General features: G+C 41.4%; 1 protein-coding gene and 1 long non-coding RNA gene across 3 annotated transcripts; both read right to left on the bottom strand.

The window, feature by feature from the left end:
• Positions 1–2,469: 2,469 nt before the first annotated feature.
• On the bottom strand, positions 2,470–4,394 carry LOC121843830. The gene is made up of 3 exons (XR_006081757.1): positions 4,231–4,394; positions 3,364–3,432; positions 2,470–3,270 (listed from the first exon to the last, which is right to left on the bottom strand). It is a non-coding gene; the product is annotated as an uncharacterized LOC121843830 (long non-coding RNA).
• Positions 4,395–4,400: 6 nt separating this feature from the next.
• Positions 4,401–19,893, bottom strand: LOC121843829 (jupiter microtubule associated homolog 1-like; the record flags this gene model as incomplete). 2 transcript variants are annotated; one of them, XM_042313685.1, is given in 5 exon segments in its annotated part: positions 4,401–5,423; positions 5,593–5,674; positions 13,401–14,305; positions 19,499–19,526; positions 19,766–19,893. In XM_042313685.1, coding segments are annotated over 2 exon segments (819 nt in total). In that variant the 3' UTR covers positions 4,401–4,671.
• Between the last annotated feature and the right edge of the window lie 774 nt (positions 19,894–20,667).

The raw sequence follows: 20,667 nt of genomic DNA, 5'->3' as shown, positions 1-20,667 counted from the left end.
CTTAAACACACATCTTCAACAAAATATAAAATGCTGCATGAAACAATTGTAAAGAATATACTGAGTTACATTTCATATGACCCAAAATCAGTCAATTGAAATCTATTATTTAGGCCCTAATCTATGGATCTCACAACTGGGAATACAGATATGCATCTGTTGGTCACATATACCTTCAAAAGAAATGGGCCTTGGGATCTTGCCATCTAAGCATTACAATTGTGTTCGTTGTCCTTAGCTTATCTGCCTATAACATAACAGTACAGAGAGAGTGTTATTTAATGGAAGCCTCTCCAACATAATCCAGGTAAGATAAGGCAACCCATTTTTTTCAAAGCCAGTGTGTCTATGTATGATGACTCACCACAAACACGTCAGCTACTACAGCGAGTGAAATTACTGCAAACACTTAACAAAGAGCTGAAGTTAGTTTCAGAACGGTTGGCAAGGAATAAGTTAAATGTACATGGAGAGCTCACATGAATAATTTTGTCATGACGTTGCCCTGTTGGGGGAGGTTTATGACCCCCCCATAAATACCTTTCCCCCTTTTTCTCTCCACTCGACAGAATGGACTGTAGAGACAGTAATGTAAAAAACTATCTTTCTGTAATCCAACCAGTTGAAAGTGTCCATTGGTACTTAAAGAATATGATGTCAGATCAGTTGTTGTCTAGAATATTATATCTGATGATAGGACGACATACATTGTATCTTGGAAAGTCTTCACATTCTAGTTATCAGATTCACATGGAATTCTTATGCAATTTACATTTTTAAATATGAAACTATTTGTGAAAATTTGAAATTTAATTTTAGCTTCTGAATGAAATAATTGTTTTCTTAAAGTAAACTATGATCACTCAGTGGCCACGCCCAAGTGAACAGACATTGGTTGAGAAATATGAAACACCCTTCAATCCCCCGCTACTGTTGACGAAAGTCAACCTTGGGTTCCCGATGACGTGAGGACTGATGTCCATACGTTTAAAAGGGCTAATATCAACTAGAACCTATTAAAATTAACTTTAGTTCCCGACGACGTAGGACTGGTGTCCATACGTTCAAAAGGGCTAATTTCAACGTGAAGGTGACGATCACCACGTTGGAAAGATGAATTGACTACACCAGCCAGAAAATAGCACAAGCGGAGTATGGCAACTTGGTATGAACTTTGAACTCTTGTTCACTAAAGAAGTGATACATCCTAGACGTCGAATTATCAGCAGCAACTGTAAACGTGCATAGCCTAGGAAAGGACGGACAAACTCTTCAGAACGACAGGGTACTACAACGTATCCATTCTACCACACGACGACAGACTACAACGTATCCGCCCAGAAATATTCTTCAAAGGACAAGGGAGATCTCTGCTGGTCAACCCAGCCTTCCATCTTCGACTAATCTATCGAAGCGCAGCTCAGAGTAAGAATGTTTCTTGCATTTTCCTTTTCCGAATGGGTGGTTATTTAGAATGGATAAGATTCCGTATTTACGATAGTATAGTTTCATAAGGTCCGATAGAGAACCAATCCTTTTGTTCCTCAGTCTTCCCACTCTTTCATTGAAACCCAACCCCCTTTCTTTGTGTAACCAGCCGTCATATCGGTTTCGTCCTCTAGGGACGTTTTCTTTTATGAAATAATTAGTAATCAATGTATGATTCATCCTGTGCATATGTAATTCTGTGTGATTTATTTAGGTATTTAGTAAATAAATAATTAAACCAAATGTTGTATTGCTGATTCAACTTGTTAGCCAGGGTTCTTGACGATAACCAATAATTTTACGACGTTCAGATGAGACTGAATAAGGTGACAATTAATAATTGACTGCTATTGATATAAAAGATTAACAGATCTTTAAGTGTTTATTCGGAAGACAACAGCTCTATCAACATTCTTCCGGGGTTCCCCTGACTTCCTAGTTAATGACATTTACATGATTAGTTTAATCAGGTAATATTAATTAGAGAATTAATTTGATAAAATAGCATGTCATATCATATAATTCATAGTAAAGACACAACGATATGCATTTAAATCTCTAGTGGCACAAAGTGGAGGAGAGATTTGTTGTGCTTGTTTCTGTAAGAAGTGTTGACATGCTGAATGCACCGAGGTGTCTGTTTAAAGGACTGACACACAGCTCGAACACCCATGCATAGCCCACAAGACATGTCACCAAGGGTCTTTTTACAATCCAGAACAGACTATGGGAGCCGCACAGTACTTCATGGAGCCATGACTACATGGAACTCTATTCCACATCCGGTAACTGATGCAAGCAGTAGAAATCAGATAAAAATACACCTGATGGAACAGTGGAGTGTGAAGACACACAGGCACAGACACACATACTGTACACATGATAAGACATGCACTCTGCACACACGTACACATAGATTTTGTATTGTAGATATGTGATAGTAGAGTAGTGGCCTGAGGGAACACACTTAATGTGTTGTGAAAAGTGTTATGAAGTGTAATGTCATGTAATATTTTTAAATGATATATAACTGCCTTAATGTTCCTGGACCCATGGAAGAGCAGCTGCAAAAAAACACTTATTTTCAAGCATGTAGGTGGCTGATTCATGGGTATGCTTGACGTCGGCAAATACTGGATAAAAAGAAACGGGATGGAGCTCGGCACAGGTACATAGGTATAAACACAGGTATAAAGACAGGTATAAACAATAAAAATTAACAGTAAACATCACACATAGAAGTTTCAAAACAATAAAGGCATTACATTAGCAACTCTCAAATGAACTAAAACACAATATTGGCTTCTGAATAAATGACTTATTCAAATTGTGATGCACAAAGTAAATGTGTTCTGTCAAGATCAATTTCACACACTGCTACTGTATCACACTAGTGTCTTCACTATCAAGTCAATGTCCACTAAATATGTGCATTTGTTTCATATCAGGTTTCAGTTACAATATATAAAACAATTATGAAAGAATAGTCTGGTGTGATTAACAACTACAGACAATGCTGCTAACAATTAGCTTGGTAGCAGGACAATGCGTGCACTCCATTTCTCCTGCAGAGGGGGAACAGAATAGTGTTAAGCCAGATTGCTCCCTCCTCCAGGCAAAGCATTCACATTCAGTTAGCGATGCGACGTGAGAGACAGAGCAGACATGACACCGACAGGGAAGAGAGCCCATGGCACCCCTGATAATACATCTGTCGCTATGGAAACGGTCCTGTCCTGGTGCTGGGGTTGTGCTCTGCTGGGACTGCTGTATCCTGAGGCTCTGGTGCCATAGGGGACAATAGGAACACTTATTTTTTCAATTTAACTAGGCAAGTCAGTTAAGAACAAATTCGTATTTACAATGATGGCCTACCCCGGACGACGCTGGGCCAATTGTGCGCTGCCCTATGGGACTACCAATCACAGCTGGATGTGATGCAGTCTGCCAACCACAGGAATGCCCGGAATTAAAAAAATATATATATGTAATTTTTTACCTTTATTTAACTAGGCAAGTCAACAAATTCTTATTTTCAATGACGGCCTAGAAACAGTGGGTTAACTGCCTGTTCAGGGGCAGAACGACAGATTTGTACCTTCTCAGCTCGGCGGTTTTGTACTTGCAACCTTCCAGTTACTAGTCCAACGCTCTAACCACTAGGCTACCCTGCCGCCCCAGGGTAGCCTAGTGTTCTTGTGCTGGGCCTCCTGGTGGTTGGTGAGACATTTTATAAAGTGCATTTTACAGACATTTGATATAGTTTGGAGAGGAATCCTCTTCCATTAGGTAGACAAATAACATACTCAAACATACCTTCAGGCACAACAGAGTCCTCTTGTATCAAGGGTTCATATGGAAAGAGAAACCAGAAGCAACCTTTTACAAGGGTTGATACTGTGTGCTCTACCATGGTTTGTGATTTATCACTGACAATACATTAACAAATCCTGAATTCCTATCTGGGAAGGAGGACAGCAATAGAGAAACTAAAACAATTAAAAAACTAAGTTCAGTCCTCTTGTCTCTGAGCAGTTAGTTCTCCATTCCACTTATTCTATTGGGGGCGGTAGCCTAGTGGTTAGAGTGTTGGACTAATAACTGCAAGATTGAATCCCCAAGCTGACAAGGTACAAATCTGTCGTTCTGCCCCTGAACAGGCAGTTAACCCACTGTTCCTAGGCCATCATTGAAAATTAGAATTTGTTCTTAACTGACTTGGACATGACCCTGGGTGCTCACCTTGTCTGAGTCTTCTGGCTTGAAACAGCTTGAGAAGCAGCAGTCCAATGGCAAGAGTGCCTACTACCACACATACAGCAGCCACACTCATGTAACTGTTCTTTGGAATTTCCTGTTTATCCGCAACATTTCCAGGACCCTGGTGCTGGTCTCGTACTGTAACACACAAAATCAGAATCAATATAATTGAAAATCACGTCGCATTCAGGTATGGAATCAATTAGGTAATGTTTGTAGGGTAAGTCAATTTATATTGGATACTAATAGAGGTTAATGTGACAAAAGCACAAATTCTTGATGGATCCTCTGCACAGTGGAAATCATGATGCAAAAAGGAGAATACTAAATGGTCAGTGTTAGGGTGTGAGGAAGGCACTTTGAATTCAAAACTATGTGTAAAGCCCTTAGTTTTTCCTGACTGGGAAATACTCAGGGCCCTACTTATAAACGTTCGAGTCCAAAAGCTTTGAGCTGACCTGTGAGGTTACCTGTGAGCTGACCTGTGAGCTGACCTGTGAGCTGACCTGTGAGGTTACCTGTGAGCTGACCTGTGAGGTTACCTGTGAGCTGACCTGTGAGCTGACCTGTGAGGTTACCTGTGAGCTGACCTGTGAGGTTACCTGTGAGCTGACCTGTGAGGTTACCTGTGAGCTGACCTGTGAGGTTACCTGTGAGCTGACCTGTGAGGTTACCTGTGAGCTGACCTGTGAGCTGACCTGTGAGGTTAACTGTGAGGTTACCTGTGAGCTGACCTGTGAGGTTACCTGTGAGGTTACCTGTGAGCTGACCTGTGAGCTGACCTGTGAGGTTACCTGTGACCTTCAGCATGAAGTTACAATTTGTGATTCCACTGTCAGTGTTCACCACACACTCATACGGACCCTCGTCTTCAGGCTGGGTTTCTTTGACCAACAGGGACACAACTTTGTCTTTCTCATTGGCAGGTGGCATGGGAAGCTGATATTTTGGGCTCAGTGGCATCCTGGGATTGGAGGATTGTTGATTGAATATGTTGCATATGAACACAGGTCCACCTTTGTGAAGACCATTCTGGTCCAGCCTCCACCACACAACCTTCTCTATGTTTACATTACCAGGGGATATCCCATTGAAGTTCACAGAGCACTCTAGGACTGCATCCTTCCCAGAGTCCACCTGGATGACCTGCTTCAAATCTGGGCCCTGACTTAGACCTGTTTAAGCAATAGATAGAAAACCAAATTAAACAGGACTGTAGTACAGAAAATGTTACAACTGACACGTGTAGTTTGGATAAAACAAAACTCCTAGACCATTCATTGTGAGCATTTTGGAAGTTATGTTGGTAGAAGTACTACAAATTGTGCCTACAGAATGCCTTACTTTTGGATGTCTCCATCCCAGTGATGAGGAGAAACATGAGAGTGGACAAGCTGAAGACCAATGCCATGTTAAGGCCTTTCTCCTTAGTAGAAAAACAAACAGGGGTTCTGTGAAACAGTGGTCTCTCCACAGGAAAGGGTTCACATCTGACAACAATCAGTGATTGAGCCAAATTAAAATCTGAGAGCCAACGTGGATAGCCTGAATAATATGCATTGACTAATACAAGCATTGCCTCAACATGCTATTTTTGCATACTAAGCGAGCAAGGTCATGTAAAAAAAAATAAAGTCTCACACTATATACACTCCCAACAATTTAAAGAGTAAACCTAACAACCGTTTTGGCAAAAATCTCATTTTATTTGTCAAATAATACTTGTCGACTAACAGTGAAACGCTTACTTACGGGCACTAATCAACAATGCAGAAAACGAAATTAGAGAACAAATTAAGACAGGCAATACAGTGAGTTTTTTTTTAAAATCACTGCATTGCCGAAATTATTGACCCATTCAATTGTTGGGAGCATATAGTGTGATTTTACTGTTAGTCAACACCTCTACAAACATGTGTGTGTGTCATGCATTTTTCTACACTGTTCAGTTATTATAAAAGTGCTTTGGAAGTGTCTTAACATGTCAAATGGGATTTATCTGTAAAAAAACAGGCTGACCAAATCATTACTCAGATCTTTCACTTATGGCTTCAAATAGTTGGCTTACAGTAAATTATCTGTGTGGTATAACATGCATAACTAAAAACATTTGTGAGATCCACATAAAATACATCTTTCCTCCGATAAAAATAAAACCAGGAGCAAAATGAACAAATTCATATCAATCTTTATTGTATTTAGAAATTCACGCATCAAATCTTTTTTGAATACTTTTCTTTACCATTTACAACAGGGCGAGAATGAGACAAGCCTTTTCCATCAGGCGCAATATAGGCACACTTACAGAATGGACTGAAATGGGGGAGGGGAAAAAGAGATACATAAAGTGCTTCTGTCAACGGTTCTCTTTAATTAGAAAAAAAGTAAAAACATGAGGGGGTTGGCAGGTAGGGGGGCAAATTCCATGGCTCAGAGGGGACGTGGTGGATTGTATCAGACAGTGGGGAAGAACAGTGGGACTGAGGTGGGGAAGGGGGAAATGGGGGCAATTCTTTCAAAAATAAAAACGTTCCAACAAAACCAGACCTCAACCCAGGATGAGGCTGGACATGCCCCCTGGGGGGTTTCTTCGGCCGGAGGGGGCGGCTGCGTTGGCGGAAACTCCCGAGGGGGCAGAGGGCTGTGGTGCCTCCTCCTTCTCTTCAGGTTCCTCGGGGCAGTCTACTTTACCACACAACACAGAGGAGACGACACTATCAGGGTCATCACTACCTGACCCACTGATCAGAGATCTGATCCATATGATATGACTCAGGTTGCGTTTACACAGGCAGCTGAACTGATCTTTGGCCCAATTATTGGCAAGAGAGTGGATCTGATTGCCCAAAAGGACAATTCTGGTAATAAAAAAAGAATTAGAAGAAAATCAGTATTGGGCTGCCTGTGTAAACTCAGCCTATGATCTAGTCATGCTAGAATGGAGAGAGGCACAGCACTTAAACACACATCTTCAACAAAAATATAAAATGCTGCATGAAACAATTGTAAAGAATATACTGAGTTACATTTCATATGACCCAAAATCAGTCAATTGAAATCTATTATTTAGGCCCTAATCTATGGATCTCACAACTGGGAATACAGATATGCATCTGTTGGTCACATATACCTTCAAAAGAAATGGGCCTTGGGATCTTGCCATCTAAGCATTACAATTGTGTTCGTTGTCCTTAGCTTATCTGCCTATAACATAACAGTACAGAGAGAGTGTTATTTAATGGAAGCCTCTCCAACATAATCCAGGTAAGATAAGGCAACCCATTTTTTTCAAAGCCAGTGTGTCTATGTATGATGACTCACCACAAACACGTCAGCTACTACAGCGAGTGAAATTACTGCAAACACTTAACAAAGAGCTGCAATTAGTTTCAGAACGGTTGGCAAGGAATAAGTTAAATGTACATGGAAGCTCAAAGCATGAATAATTTTGTCATGAATTGCCCTGTTGGGGAGGTTTATGACCCCCATAAATCTGCTTTCCCCCTTTTTCTCTCCACTGGACAGAATGGACTGTAGAGACAGTAATGTAAAAAACTATCTTTCTGTAATCCAACCAGTTGAAAGTGTCCATTGGTACTTAAAGAATATGATGTCAGATCAGTTGTTGTCTAGAATATTATATCTGATGATAGGTGCGACATACATTGTATCTTGGAAAGTCTTCACATTCTAGTTATCAGATTCACATGGAAAGCTTATGCAATTTACATTTTTAAATATGAAACTATTTGTGAAAATTTGAAATTTAATTTTAGCTTCTGAATGAAATAATTGTTTTCTTAAAGTAAACTATGATCACTCAGTGGCCACGCCCAAGTGAACAGACATTGGTTGAGAAATATGAAACACCCTTCAATCCCCCAAGACTGTTGCCACCAAAGTCAACCTTTACAATTCCAGAACAGACGTGAGGACTGATGTCCACACGTTTAAAAGGGCTAATATCAACTAGAACCTATTAAAATTAACTTTAGTTCCCGACGCGTAGGACTGGTGTCCATACGTTCAAATCAGATTTCAAAAACAGGCTAATTTCAACGTGAAGGTGACAGACACCACGTTGGAAAGATGAATTGACTACACCAGCCAGAAAATAGCACAATGTGTATGGCAAAGTGGTATGAACTTTGAACTCTTTTCACTAAAGTATGATACATCCTAGATGTTCCTGGATTATCAGGAGCAGCTGTAAACGTGCCTAGCCTAGGAAAGGAGGACAAACTCTTCAGAAACAGGGTACAAACGTATCCATTCTACCACATTGACGACAGACTTTACAACACAGCCCAGAAATATTCTTCAAAGGACAAGGGAGATCTCTGCTGGTCAACCCAGCCTTCCATCTTCACTAATCTAATTGACAGCGCAAAGCTTAGAAAAATGTTTCTTGCATTTTCCTTTTCCAATGGGTGGTTATTTAGAATGGAAAATTCAAATTTACATAGTATAGTTTCATAAGGTCCGATAGAGAACCAATCCTTTTGTTCCTCAGTCTTCCCACTCTTTCATTTTCAAGCATCAAACCCAACCCCTTTCTTTGTGTAACCAGTATCATATGGTTTCAGCCTCTAGGGAGTTTTCTTTTATGAAATAATTAGTAATCAATGTATGATTCATCCTGTGCATATGTAATTCTGTGTGATTTATTTAGGTATTTAGTAAATAAATAATTAAACCAAATGTTGTATTGCTGATTCAACTTGTTAGCCAGGGTTCTTGAAGTTCCTGATAACCAATAATTTCTGACGTTCAGATGAGACTGAATAAGGTGACAATTAATAATTGACTGCTATTGATATAAAAGATTAACAGATCTTTAAGTGTTTATTCGGAAGACAACAGCTCTATCAACATTCTTCCGGGGACCCCTGACTTCCAGTTAATGACATTTACATGATTAGTTTAATCAGGTAATATTAATTAACAATTAATTTGATAAAATAGCATGTCATATCATATAATTCATAGTAAAGACACAGAACAATATGCATTTAAATCTCTAGTGGCACAAAGTGGAGGAGAGATTTGTTGTGCTTGTTTCTGTAAACATGCTGAATGCACCGTGTCTGTTTAAAGGACTGACACACAGCTCGAACACCCATGCATAGCCCACAAGACATGTCACCAAGGGTCTTTTTCAATCCAGAACAGACTATGGGAGCCGCACAGTACTTCATGGAGCCATGACTACATGGAACTCTATTCCACATCCGGTAACTGATGCAAGCAGTAGAAATCAGATAAAAATACACCTGATGGAACAGTGGAGTGTGAAGACACACAGGCACAGACACACATACTGTACACATGATAAGACACGCACTCTGCACACACGTACCTGTAGATTTTGTATTGTAGATATGTGATAGTAGAGTAGTGGCCTGAGGGAACCTCACTTAATGTGTTGTGAAAAGTGTTATGAAGTGTAATGTCACTGTAATATTTTTAAATGATTATAAACTGCCTTTGTTCCTGGACCCATGGAAGAGCAGCTGCAAAAAAACATACTTATTTTCAAGCATGTAGGTGGCTGATTCATGGGTTCATCTGGAAATACTGGAAAAGAAGAACCTTTTACAGGGATGGATGCTGTGTGCACAGGTACATAGGTATAAACACAGGTATAAAGACAATAAACAATAAAAATTAACAGTAAACATCACACATAGAAGTTTCAAAACAATAAAGGCATTACAACAACTCTCAAATGAACTAAAACACAATATTGGCTTCTGAATAAATTCTTATTCAAATTGTGATGCACAAAGTAAATGTGTTCTGTCAAGATCAATTTCACACACTGCTACTGTATCACACTAGTGTCTTCACTATCAAGTCAATGTCCACTAAATATGAGCATTTGTTTCATATCAGGTTTCAGTTACAATATATAAAACAATTATGAAAGAATAGTCTGGTGTGATTAACAACTACAGACAATGCTGCTAACAATTAGCTTGAGCAGGACAATTTGCAACCATTTCTCCTGCAGAGGGGCAGAATAGTGTTAAGCCAGATTGCTCCCTCCTCCAGGCAAAGCATTCACATTCAGTTAGCGATGCGATGAGAGACAGAGCAGACATGACACCGACAGGGAAGAGAGCCCATGGCACCCATGATAATACATGTGTCTTTGGAAACGGTCCTGTCCTGGTGCTGGGGTTGTGCTCTGCTGGGACTGCTGTATCCTGAGGCTCTGGTGCCATAGGGGACAATAGGAACACTTATTTTTCAATTTAACTAGGCAAGTCAGTTAAGAACAAATTCAAGTATTTACAATGATGGCCTACCCCGGACACAGTGGGCCAATTGTGATGCCCTATGGGACTACCAATCACAGCTGGATGTGATGCAGTCTGCCAACCACAGGAATGCCCGGAATTAAAAAAATATATATATGTAATTTTTTACCTTTATTTAACTAGGCAAGTCAACAAATTCTTATTTTCAATGACGGCCTAGAAACAGTGGGTTAACTGCCTGTTCAGGGGCAGAACGACAGATTTGTACCTTCTCAGCTCGGCGGTTTTGTACTTGCAACCTTCCAGTTACTAGTCCAACGCTCTAACCACTAGGCTACCCTGCCGCCCCAGGGTAGCCTAGTGTTCTGCAGCCTCCTGGTGGTTGGTGAGACATTTTATAAAGTGCATTTTACAGACATTTGATATAGTTTGGAGAGGAATCCTCTTCCATTAGGTAGACAAATAACATACTCAAACATACCTTCAGGCACAACAGAGTCCTCTTGTATCAAGGGTTCATATGGAAAGAGAAACCAGAAGCAACCTTTTACAAGGGTTGATACTGTGTGCTCTACCATGGTTTGTGATTTATCACTGACAATACATTAACAAATCCTGAATTCCTATCTGGGAAGGAGGACAGCAATAGAGAAACTAAAACAATTAAAAAACTAAGTTCAGTCCTCTTCTCTGAGCAGTTAGTTCTCCATTCCACTTATTCTATTGGGGGCGGTAGCCTAGTGGTTAGAGTGTTGGACTAATAACTGCAAGATTGAATCCCCAAGCTGACAAGGTACAAATCTGTCGTTCTGCCCCTGAACAGGCAGTTAACCCACTGTTCCTAGGCCATCATTGAAAATTAAATTTGTTCTTAACTGACTTGGACATGACCCTGGGTCTCACCTTGTCTGAGTCTTTCTGCTGGCTTGAAACATCTTCCAGCAGACCGCAGCAGTCCAATGGCAAGGTGCCTACTACCACTCCATGTGCAGCAGCCACAGCCTGTAACTGTTCTTTGGAACCGAGATCCTCCTTATCCCTTGCAACATTTCCAGGACCCTGGTGCTGGTCTCCTCCTAACACACAAAAATCAGAATCAATATAATTGAAAATCAGCAGTTCCTGCATTCAGGTATGGAATCAATTAGGTAATGTTTGTAGGGTAAGTCAATTTATATTGGATACTAATAGAGGTTAATGTGACAAAAGCACAAATTCTTGATGGATCCTCTGCACAGTGGAAATCATGATGCAATTGGCGGATGCTTTAGTCCAAGGAGAATACTAAATGGTCAGTGTTAGGGGAGGAAGGCACTTTGAATTCAAAACTATGTGTAAAGCCCTTAGTTTTTCCTGACTGGGAAATACTCAGGGCCCTAACATAAACGTTGGAGTCCAAAAGCTTTTCCAGCTGACCTGTGAGGTGACCTGTGAGCTGACCTGTGAGCTGACCTTGACCTGTCCAGGTTACCTGTGAGCTGACCTGTGAGGTTACCTGTGATTTAACCTGTAAGCTGTATTTAATGTGAGGTTATTTGACCTGTGAGGTTACCTGTGAGCTGACCTGTTAGGTTACCTGTGAGCTGACCTGTGAGCTGACCTGACTGGGAAACTGTGAGGTTACCTGTGAGCTGACCTGTGAGGTTACCTGTGAGCTTACCTGTGAGCTGACCTGCTGACCTGTGAGGTTACCTGTGACATTCAGCATGAAGTTACAATTTGTGATTCCACTGTCAGTGTTCACCACACACCTATACGGACCCTCGTCTTCAGGCTGGGTTTCTTTGACCAACAGGGACACAACTTTGTCTTTCTCATTGGCAGGTGGCATGGGAAGCTGATATTTTGGGCTCAGCGGCATCCTGGGATTGGAGGATTGTTGATTGAATAGGTTGCATATGAACACAGGTCCACCTTTGTGAAGACCATTCTGGTCCAGCCTCCACCACACAACCTTCTCTATGTTTACATTACCAGGAGATATCCCATTGAAGTTCACAGAGCACTCTAGGACTGCATCCTTCCCAGAGTCCACCTGGATGACCTGCTTCAACTCTGGGACCTGACTTAGACCTGTTTAAGCAATAGATAGAAAACCAAATTACACAGGACTGTAGTACAGAAAATGTTAGATCTGACAAGTGTAGTTTGGATAAAACAAAACTCCTAGACCATTCAGTGTGAGCATTTTGGAAGTTATGTTGGTAGAAGTACTACAAATTGTGCCTGCAAGAATGCCTTACTTTTGGATGTCTCCATCCCAGTGATGAGGAGAAACATGAGAGTGGACAAGCTGAAGACCAATGCCATGTTAGGGCCTTTCTCCTTAGTAGAAAACAAACAGGGGTTCTGAGAAATAGTGGTCTCTCCACAGGAAAAGGTTGACACCTGACAACAATCAGTGGTTGAGACAAATTAATCAGAGAGCAACTGTGGATAGCCTGAATAATATGCATTGACTAATACAAGCATTCACTCAACATGCTATTTTTGCTTACTAAGCGAGCAAGGTCAATGTAAAAAAAAATAAAGTCTCACTATATACTCCCAACAATTTAAAGAGTAAACCTAACAACCAACGTTTTGAACAAAAATCTAATTTGTCAAATACTTGTCGACTAACAGTGAAACGCTTACTTACAGGCACTAATCAATGCAGAAAACAAAATTAGAGAACAAATTAAGACAGGGAATTGAGTTTTTTTTTTTTTTTAAATCACTGCATTGCCGAAATTATTGTTCTTGGGTTGACCCATTCAATTGCTGGGAGCATATAGTGTGATTTTACTGTTAGTCAACACCTCTACAAACATGTGTGTGTGTCATGCATTTTTCTACACTGTTCAGTTACGACCAAAAAGTTACAGCAGCAATAAACAAAACACTTACAATTTGATTCCAATCTCCCTATAGTCCAGTCCAAGTGGCACATCTCACAAGCTAAGAACATACTTTCACTTTGTGGTTCAGCCTCTTGACTGTTCCCAGCAGTGGGAAGGAGGGGGGCAAGTCATTCCCTCACCCAATGTGTTCCAGACAGTATCAGCCCCATCCTGTGGACATTATTATAAAAGTGCTTTGGAAGTGTCTTAACATGTCAAATGGGATTTATCTGTAAAAAACAGGCTGACCAAATCATTACACAGATCTTTCACTTATGGCTTCAAATAGTTGGCTTACAGTAAATTATCTGTGTGGTATAACATGCATAACTAAAAACATTTTGGATCCACATAAAATACATCTTTCCTCCGATAAAAATAAAACCAGGAGCAAAATGAACAAATTCATATCAATCTTTATTGTATTTAGAAATTCACGCATCAAATCTTTTTTGAATACTTTTCTTTACCATTTACAACAGGGCGAGAATGAGACAAGCCTTTTCCATCAGGCGCAATATAGGCACACTTACAGAATGGACTGAAATGGGGGAGGGGAAAAAGAGATACATAAAGTGCTTCTGTCAACGGTTCTCTTTAATTAGAAAAAAAGTAAAAACATGAGGGGTTGGAAGGTAGGGGGGCAAATTCCATGGCTCAGAGGGGACGTGGTGGATTGTATCAGACAGTGGGGAAGAACAGTGGGACTGAGGTGGGGAAGGGGGAAATGGGGGCAATTCTTTCAAAAATAAAAACGTTCCAACAAAACCAGACCTCAACCCAGGATGAGGCTGGACATGCCCCCTGGGGGGTTTCTTCGGCCGGAGGGGGCGGCTGCGTTGGCGGAAACTCCCGAGGGGGCAGAGGGCTGTGGTGCCTCCTCCTTCTCTTCAGGTTCCTCGGGGCAGTCTACTTTACCACACAACACAGAGGAGACCACACTATCAGGATGATCACTACCTGGCCCACTGATCAGAGATCTGATATGACTCAGGTTGCGTTTACACAGGCAACCAAACTGATCTTTGGCCCAATTATTGGCAAGAGAGCGGATCTGATTGCTCAAAAGGACAATTGTGGTAATTTTTTTTAAATGAATAAAATCAGTATTGGGCTGCCTGTGTAAACACAGCCTATGATCTAGACATGCTAGAATGGAGAGAGGCACAGCACTTACTCACTACAAACACACATCTTGAACAAAAATATAAAATGCTGCATGAAACAATTGTAAAGAATATACTGAGTTACATTTCATGACCCAAAATCAGTCAATTGAAATCTATTATTTAGGCCCTAATCTATGGATCTCACAACTGGGAATACAGATATGCATCTGTTGGTCACATATACCTTCAAAAGAAATGGGCCTTGGGATCTTGCCATCTGAGCATTACAATTACCATCAGTAAAATGCAATTGTGTTCGTTGTCCTTAGCTTATCTGCCTATAACAACCTCGCCGCCACAAATGGGGCACATTGTTCACAACATTGACATTTAGCAAACCACTTTCCCACCATACACATGCTCAGCAGTTGGACATACTGCCACATTCCCTAAAACATTGGAGGCGGCTTATGGTAGAGAAATGACCATTAAATTATCTGGCTACAGCTCTAGTGGAGATTTCCTCAACTTGAGACATCTATGGCATTGTGACAAAACTGGCCTTACTGTCCCCAGCACAAGGTGCAACTGTGTAATGAGCATGCTGTTTAAATCAGCTTCTTGATATGCTACACCTGTCAGGTGGATGGATTCTTGTCAAAGGAGAAATGCTCACAATAAGGGATGTAAACAAATTTGTTCACAATGAGAGAAGATATTTCTTCATATGGAACACTTCTGGGATTTTATATTTCAGGTCATGAATCAAACACTTGACATGTTGCATTTATATTTATGTTCAGTGTAAATATCATCCAAACCTTGAATTGATAGGATATCTGATAACAGGTTTGGTTGTAGCAAGGACAACCTGATGGGTCCTGCTACCACTTTCCAAATGACAGCTCAACAGAACCAAAAGCAAGGGATAGATTCAGAAAAATGTGTTGCTTTCAGTAAAATGTGCATAAATGTACTAGCATAACTCAAATCAAAGCAGATGCAATAAATTGAACTCAACAGTCCTCCATGAGGCAAATGTCATCTGTAATGAAATCACACTGCTGGAGAAACAGGCTGTCAATTGCCCATTAGTGATGTAGAATCTCAAAGTCAAATTTCCTGAGGGCCATTACAGTATGGAGTCGGTAGGGGCTTACAGCAGCACGTAGGCAAAGTGTGTTAAACCAGTGTTTCTAAACCTATTTTGGTATCAAGGAACATAAAGCTGTGTTTCTTCCTTCAGAACACTGCTTGGATTACATTTTACACCTGAGAATTGTACAACATCAGTGTCAGTCAAACACTTGGAGGGACCAGACAAGATCCTCCCAGGGTCCGCTGCCAGTCCAGTACCACTTCAAGCCCCCGTCTAAAGTGCTTAGACAAGACCATAACAGCGGAACGGATGTAGTATCTATTTTTAAATGCACCAAGATGATGTGTGAAGCCTAAACCCTCCATTATCCAAGAACACACTATCACTAATGTTTGCAGCACCTGGAAGTTAATAAATAGCCTTGCTCCTCATAGGAACAGCATTATATCATTACAGAACAGATGACTGACCACAGACATTATGAAAGGGCACAACTGGATCAAAGAGAATCTGAGTTGTGACTACAAGGTGTTCCCTACAAATAAAAAGCCTTAATAAAAGCCCTCTATGAGTCATGTGTTGTATAACTGGGACACCAGAGTTTCTCCTGGTTAGATCAACAAGGTCAGGACAAACTTCCCAGGTATGACAAATGTCATTGTTGAAAACAAAAGGAGAGACATGATCACGTTTAAAAAAGGCTGGAATTATCAGAGCTGCCACGGTCGACCATGATGCTATTCATTGTGGCCATTCGTAACTAATAGGAGTCATGCACTGCTGTTTACAGACAGCTGAGAGAACAAGGAATGTGGAATCTTTCCTTCCAGTCTGGTAGGGACTTCTTTTAAGTGGTGTCTCTTCAAAAGACTTCAATGAGATTCATCATTGGAAACTACATTATTTTGGTAGCAGTCAAAGGTTTGAACACCTACTCATTCAAGGGTTCCTTTATTTTCACTATAGTAAAGTAAATAGTAATGGTAAAGACAAACTATTAAATGGCATATGAAATCATGTAGTTAAAAAGTATATTTTTCAGGACCCTGTCTTTCAAAAATAATTCATAAAAATCCAAATAACTTAATCTTAATTGTAAAGGGTTTACAACACTTTCCCATGCTTGTTCAATGAACCATTAACAATTCATGAACATGCACCTGTGGAACGTCTGTTAAAACACTAACAGCTTACAGACGGAAGAAAATTAAGGTCACAGTTATGAAAGCTTAGGACACTAAAGAGGCCTTTCTACTGATTCTGGAAAAACACCAAAAGAAAGATGGCCAGGGTCACTGCTCATCTGCGTGATAGTGCCGTAGGCATGTTGCAAGGAGGCATGTGGCCTGCAGATGTGGCCAGGGAAATAAATTGCAATGTCCGTACTGTGACGCTTAAGACAGCGCTACAGGGAGACGGACGGACAGCTGAACGTCCTCGCAGTGGCAGACCACGTGTAACAACACCTGCACAGGATCGGTAAATCTGAACATCACACCTGCGGGACAGGTACAGGATGGCAACAACAACTGCCCGAGTTACACCAGGGACGCACAATCCCTCTATCAGTGCTCAGACTGTCTGCAATAGGCTGAGAGAGGCTGGACTGAGCGCTTGTAGGCCTGTTGTAAGGCAGGTCCTCACCAGACAACATCACCGGCAACAATGTCACCTATGGGCACAAACCCACCGTCGCTGGACCAGACAGGACTGGCAAAAAGCGCTCGTCACTGACGAGCTGCGGTTTTGTCTCACCAGGGGTGATGGTCGGATTTGCGTTTATCGTCGAAGGAATGAGCACTACACCGAGGCCTGTACTCTGGAGCGGGATCGATTTGGAGGTGGAGAGTCCGTCATGGTTTGGGACGGTGTGTCACAGCATCATCGGACTGAGCTTGTCGTCATTGCAGGCAATCTCAACGCTGTGCGTTACAGGGAAGACATCCTCCTCCCTCACGTGGTACCCTTCCTGCAGGCTCATCCTGACATGACCCTCCAGCATGACAAGGCCACCAGACATACTGCTCATTCTGTGCGTTATTTCCTGCAAGACCGGAATGTTAGTGTCCTGCCATGGCCAGCGAAGAGCCCGGATCTCAATCCCACTGAGCACGTCTGGGACCTATTGGATCGGAGGGTGAGGGCTAGGGCCATTCCCCCCAGAAATGTCCAGAAACTTGCAGGTGCCTTGGTGGAAGAGTGGGGTAACATCTCACAGCAAGAACTGGCTAATCTGATGCAGTCCATGAGGAGATGCACTGCAGTACTTTATGCAGCTGGTGGCCACACCAGATACTGACAGTTACTTTTGACACCCCCTTTATTTCAGGGACACATGATTCAATTTAGGTTAGTCACATGTCTGTGGAACTTGTTCAGTTTGTGTCTCAGTTGTTGAATCTTATGTTCATACAAATATTTACATGTTAAGCTTGCTGAAAATAAAACGTGTTGACAGTGAGAGGACGATTCTTTTTTTGCTGAGTTTTAGATACTTCAAAGTAGCAACCCTTTGCATTGATGACAGCTTTGCACACTTGACATTCTCTCAACCAGCTTCACCCGGTATGCTTTTCCCAACAGTCTTGAAGGAGTTCCCACATCTGCTCAGCACTTGTAGGCTGCTTTTCCTTCACTCCGCAGTCCAACTCATCCCAAACCATCTCAATTGGGTTGAGGTCAAGTGATTGTGGAGGCCAGGTCATCTGATGCAACACTCCATCACTCCCCTTCTTGGTCAAATAGCCCTTACACAGCCTGGAGGTGTGTTGGGTTATTGTCCTGTTGAAAAACAAATGATAGTCCCACTAAGCACAAACCAGATGGGATGGCGTATTGCTGTAGAATGCTGTGGTAGATATGCTGATTAAGTGTGCCTTGAATTTTAAATAAAATCAGACCGTGTCAGCAGCAAAGCGCCTCAACGTTTCACGCTGTGAACCACACATGCGGAGATTATCTGTTCACCTACTCTGCGTCTCACAAAGGCACGGTGGTTGGGACCAAAAATCTAAAATCTAGACTCATCAGACCAAATGACAGACTTCCACTGGTCCAATGTCCATTGCTCCTGATTCTTGGCCCAAGCAAGTCTCTTATTGGTGTCATTTAGTAGTGGTTTCTATGCAGCAATTCAACCATGAAGGCCTTATTCACGCAGTCTCCTCTGAACAGTTGATGTTGAGATGTGTCTGTTACTCGAACTCTGAAGCATTTATTCCGGCTGCATTTTCTGAGGCTGGTAACTCTTATGAACTTATCCTCTGCAGCAGAGGTAACTCTGGGTCTTCCTTTCCTGTGGCGGTTCTCATGAGACAGTTTCATCATAGCACTTCATTGTTTTTGCGACTGCACTTGAATAAACTTTAAAAGCTCTTAATATTCCAGATTAACACATGAAGGTCAGTCAAAGTAATGGACTGTCATTTCTCTTTGCTTATTTGAGCTGTTCTTGTCATAATATGGACTTGGTATTTTACCAAATAGGGCCATCTTCTGTATACCACCCCTACCTTGTCACAACACAACTGATTGGCTCAAACACATTAAGGAAAGAAATTCCACAAAATAACTTATAGAAAGATACACCTGTTAATTGAAATGCATTCCAGGTGACTACCTCATGAAGCTGGTTGAGAGAATGCCAAGAGTGTGCAAAGCTGTCAAGGCAAAGGGTGGCTACTTTGAAGAATCTCAAATATTAAATATATTTGGATTTGTTTAACACATTTTTGGTTACTACATGATTTGATGTGTTCCCTATTTTTCTACAATGTAGAAAATAGTAAAAATAAAGAAAATCCTTGAATGAATAGCTGTCCAAACTTTTGACTGGTACTGTACATAAATACCATATATTAAAATACTGACATTCGAAATGGAACCGGAGATACTTACCATTGTTTGCCTGCTGGCACTCCTCAACCTGTCAGATGGAGAATAATAACAGTCAGCATTTTACTTTATTTTAGCTGAGTCATTTTACTACATCAACAGCATTTAAGTCAGTTCAAAAACACAGGACTGAGAATCACTGAAAACCATCCATAACAGCAGACTTGTAGAAACCAAGTCAAGTGTCTTACCAGTGGAAAACACACACATTACATCTATGAATAAAACAATGGCCTACATATGTCAATGTCAGTGACCCCTCACCCTTACCCCTAAAGGAACGTTGATGGAGGTGATGACCTCGTCTGTCTCATTGTTTTTGGGGAAGAGGAGCGGCTGCTGGCACCGTCTAAGGGGGGCGGATGGTTCTCCGCACAGAGTACCCTTGGCCGTCCCGCCTACGGAGAGAAACAACACCCAGTTAATAAGTGATGACTCAGACTTCACAAATGAGTCAGAAGGAGATGACCTCACTACTAGAGTTCTGTAAAGCAGACCTCCTCCGGGAGAGCTACCTCCTGTAGGTTTTCCAGCACACCTGATTCTACTAATTAGCTGCTGACCAGGACCTTGATGAACTGACTCGGTTGAGTAACACAACAGGGTTGGAGTAATAGCCTGCATACACAGGTAGCTCTCGGAGAGAAGGGTTTAGGTCAGTGATAGGGACTAGTGTTAGGCCTAATGATAGTTAATGGAGTGTCAATGCTAGAAGTGCTAATAAAAACATGACAGTTTCTTTACGGTTTGTTTCCACTTTACATTTCATTGATCAAAACAAACATATTCACTGGCCGGATTTTACAATTTGGTTGAATGGGTCTAAATGGATTAAAGACTGGTGTGGAAGGCTGGTAACAGTTTGCTTTACCCTCTTGATTTGTGGTGCATTCCTGTTTTAGTGGAACTGAGTGACTAACATGTAGTATGGTGATGTTTTTACTGAGCATAATACTGCTAGGAACTATTTGCCAAGATGACATGAGAAAATGCGGAAAACCACTAATGCAAACACTGATGCAAGCAAATCCGATGGCCTACCTATCAGTCTCAGACAGATACCAAGCAGCCAAGCAGCAAAGCAGCCAGTGGATGTAGGCTAATCCAGACAAATGCTGAGCCAAAACTCATAGGCTAACCCACATACCCCACTCAGCGAAAGGGCATTTTGG

This window comes from Oncorhynchus tshawytscha, unplaced genomic scaffold (assembly GCF_018296145.1).
Source record: "Oncorhynchus tshawytscha isolate Ot180627B unplaced genomic scaffold, Otsh_v2.0 Un_contig_12794_pilon_pilon, whole genome shotgun sequence".
NCBI classification, from domain to species: domain Eukaryota; kingdom Metazoa; phylum Chordata; class Actinopteri; order Salmoniformes; family Salmonidae; genus Oncorhynchus; species Oncorhynchus tshawytscha.
The sequence above is the reverse complement of the archived record's forward strand: the minus strand, read 5'-3'. Positions and strand labels throughout refer to the sequence as shown.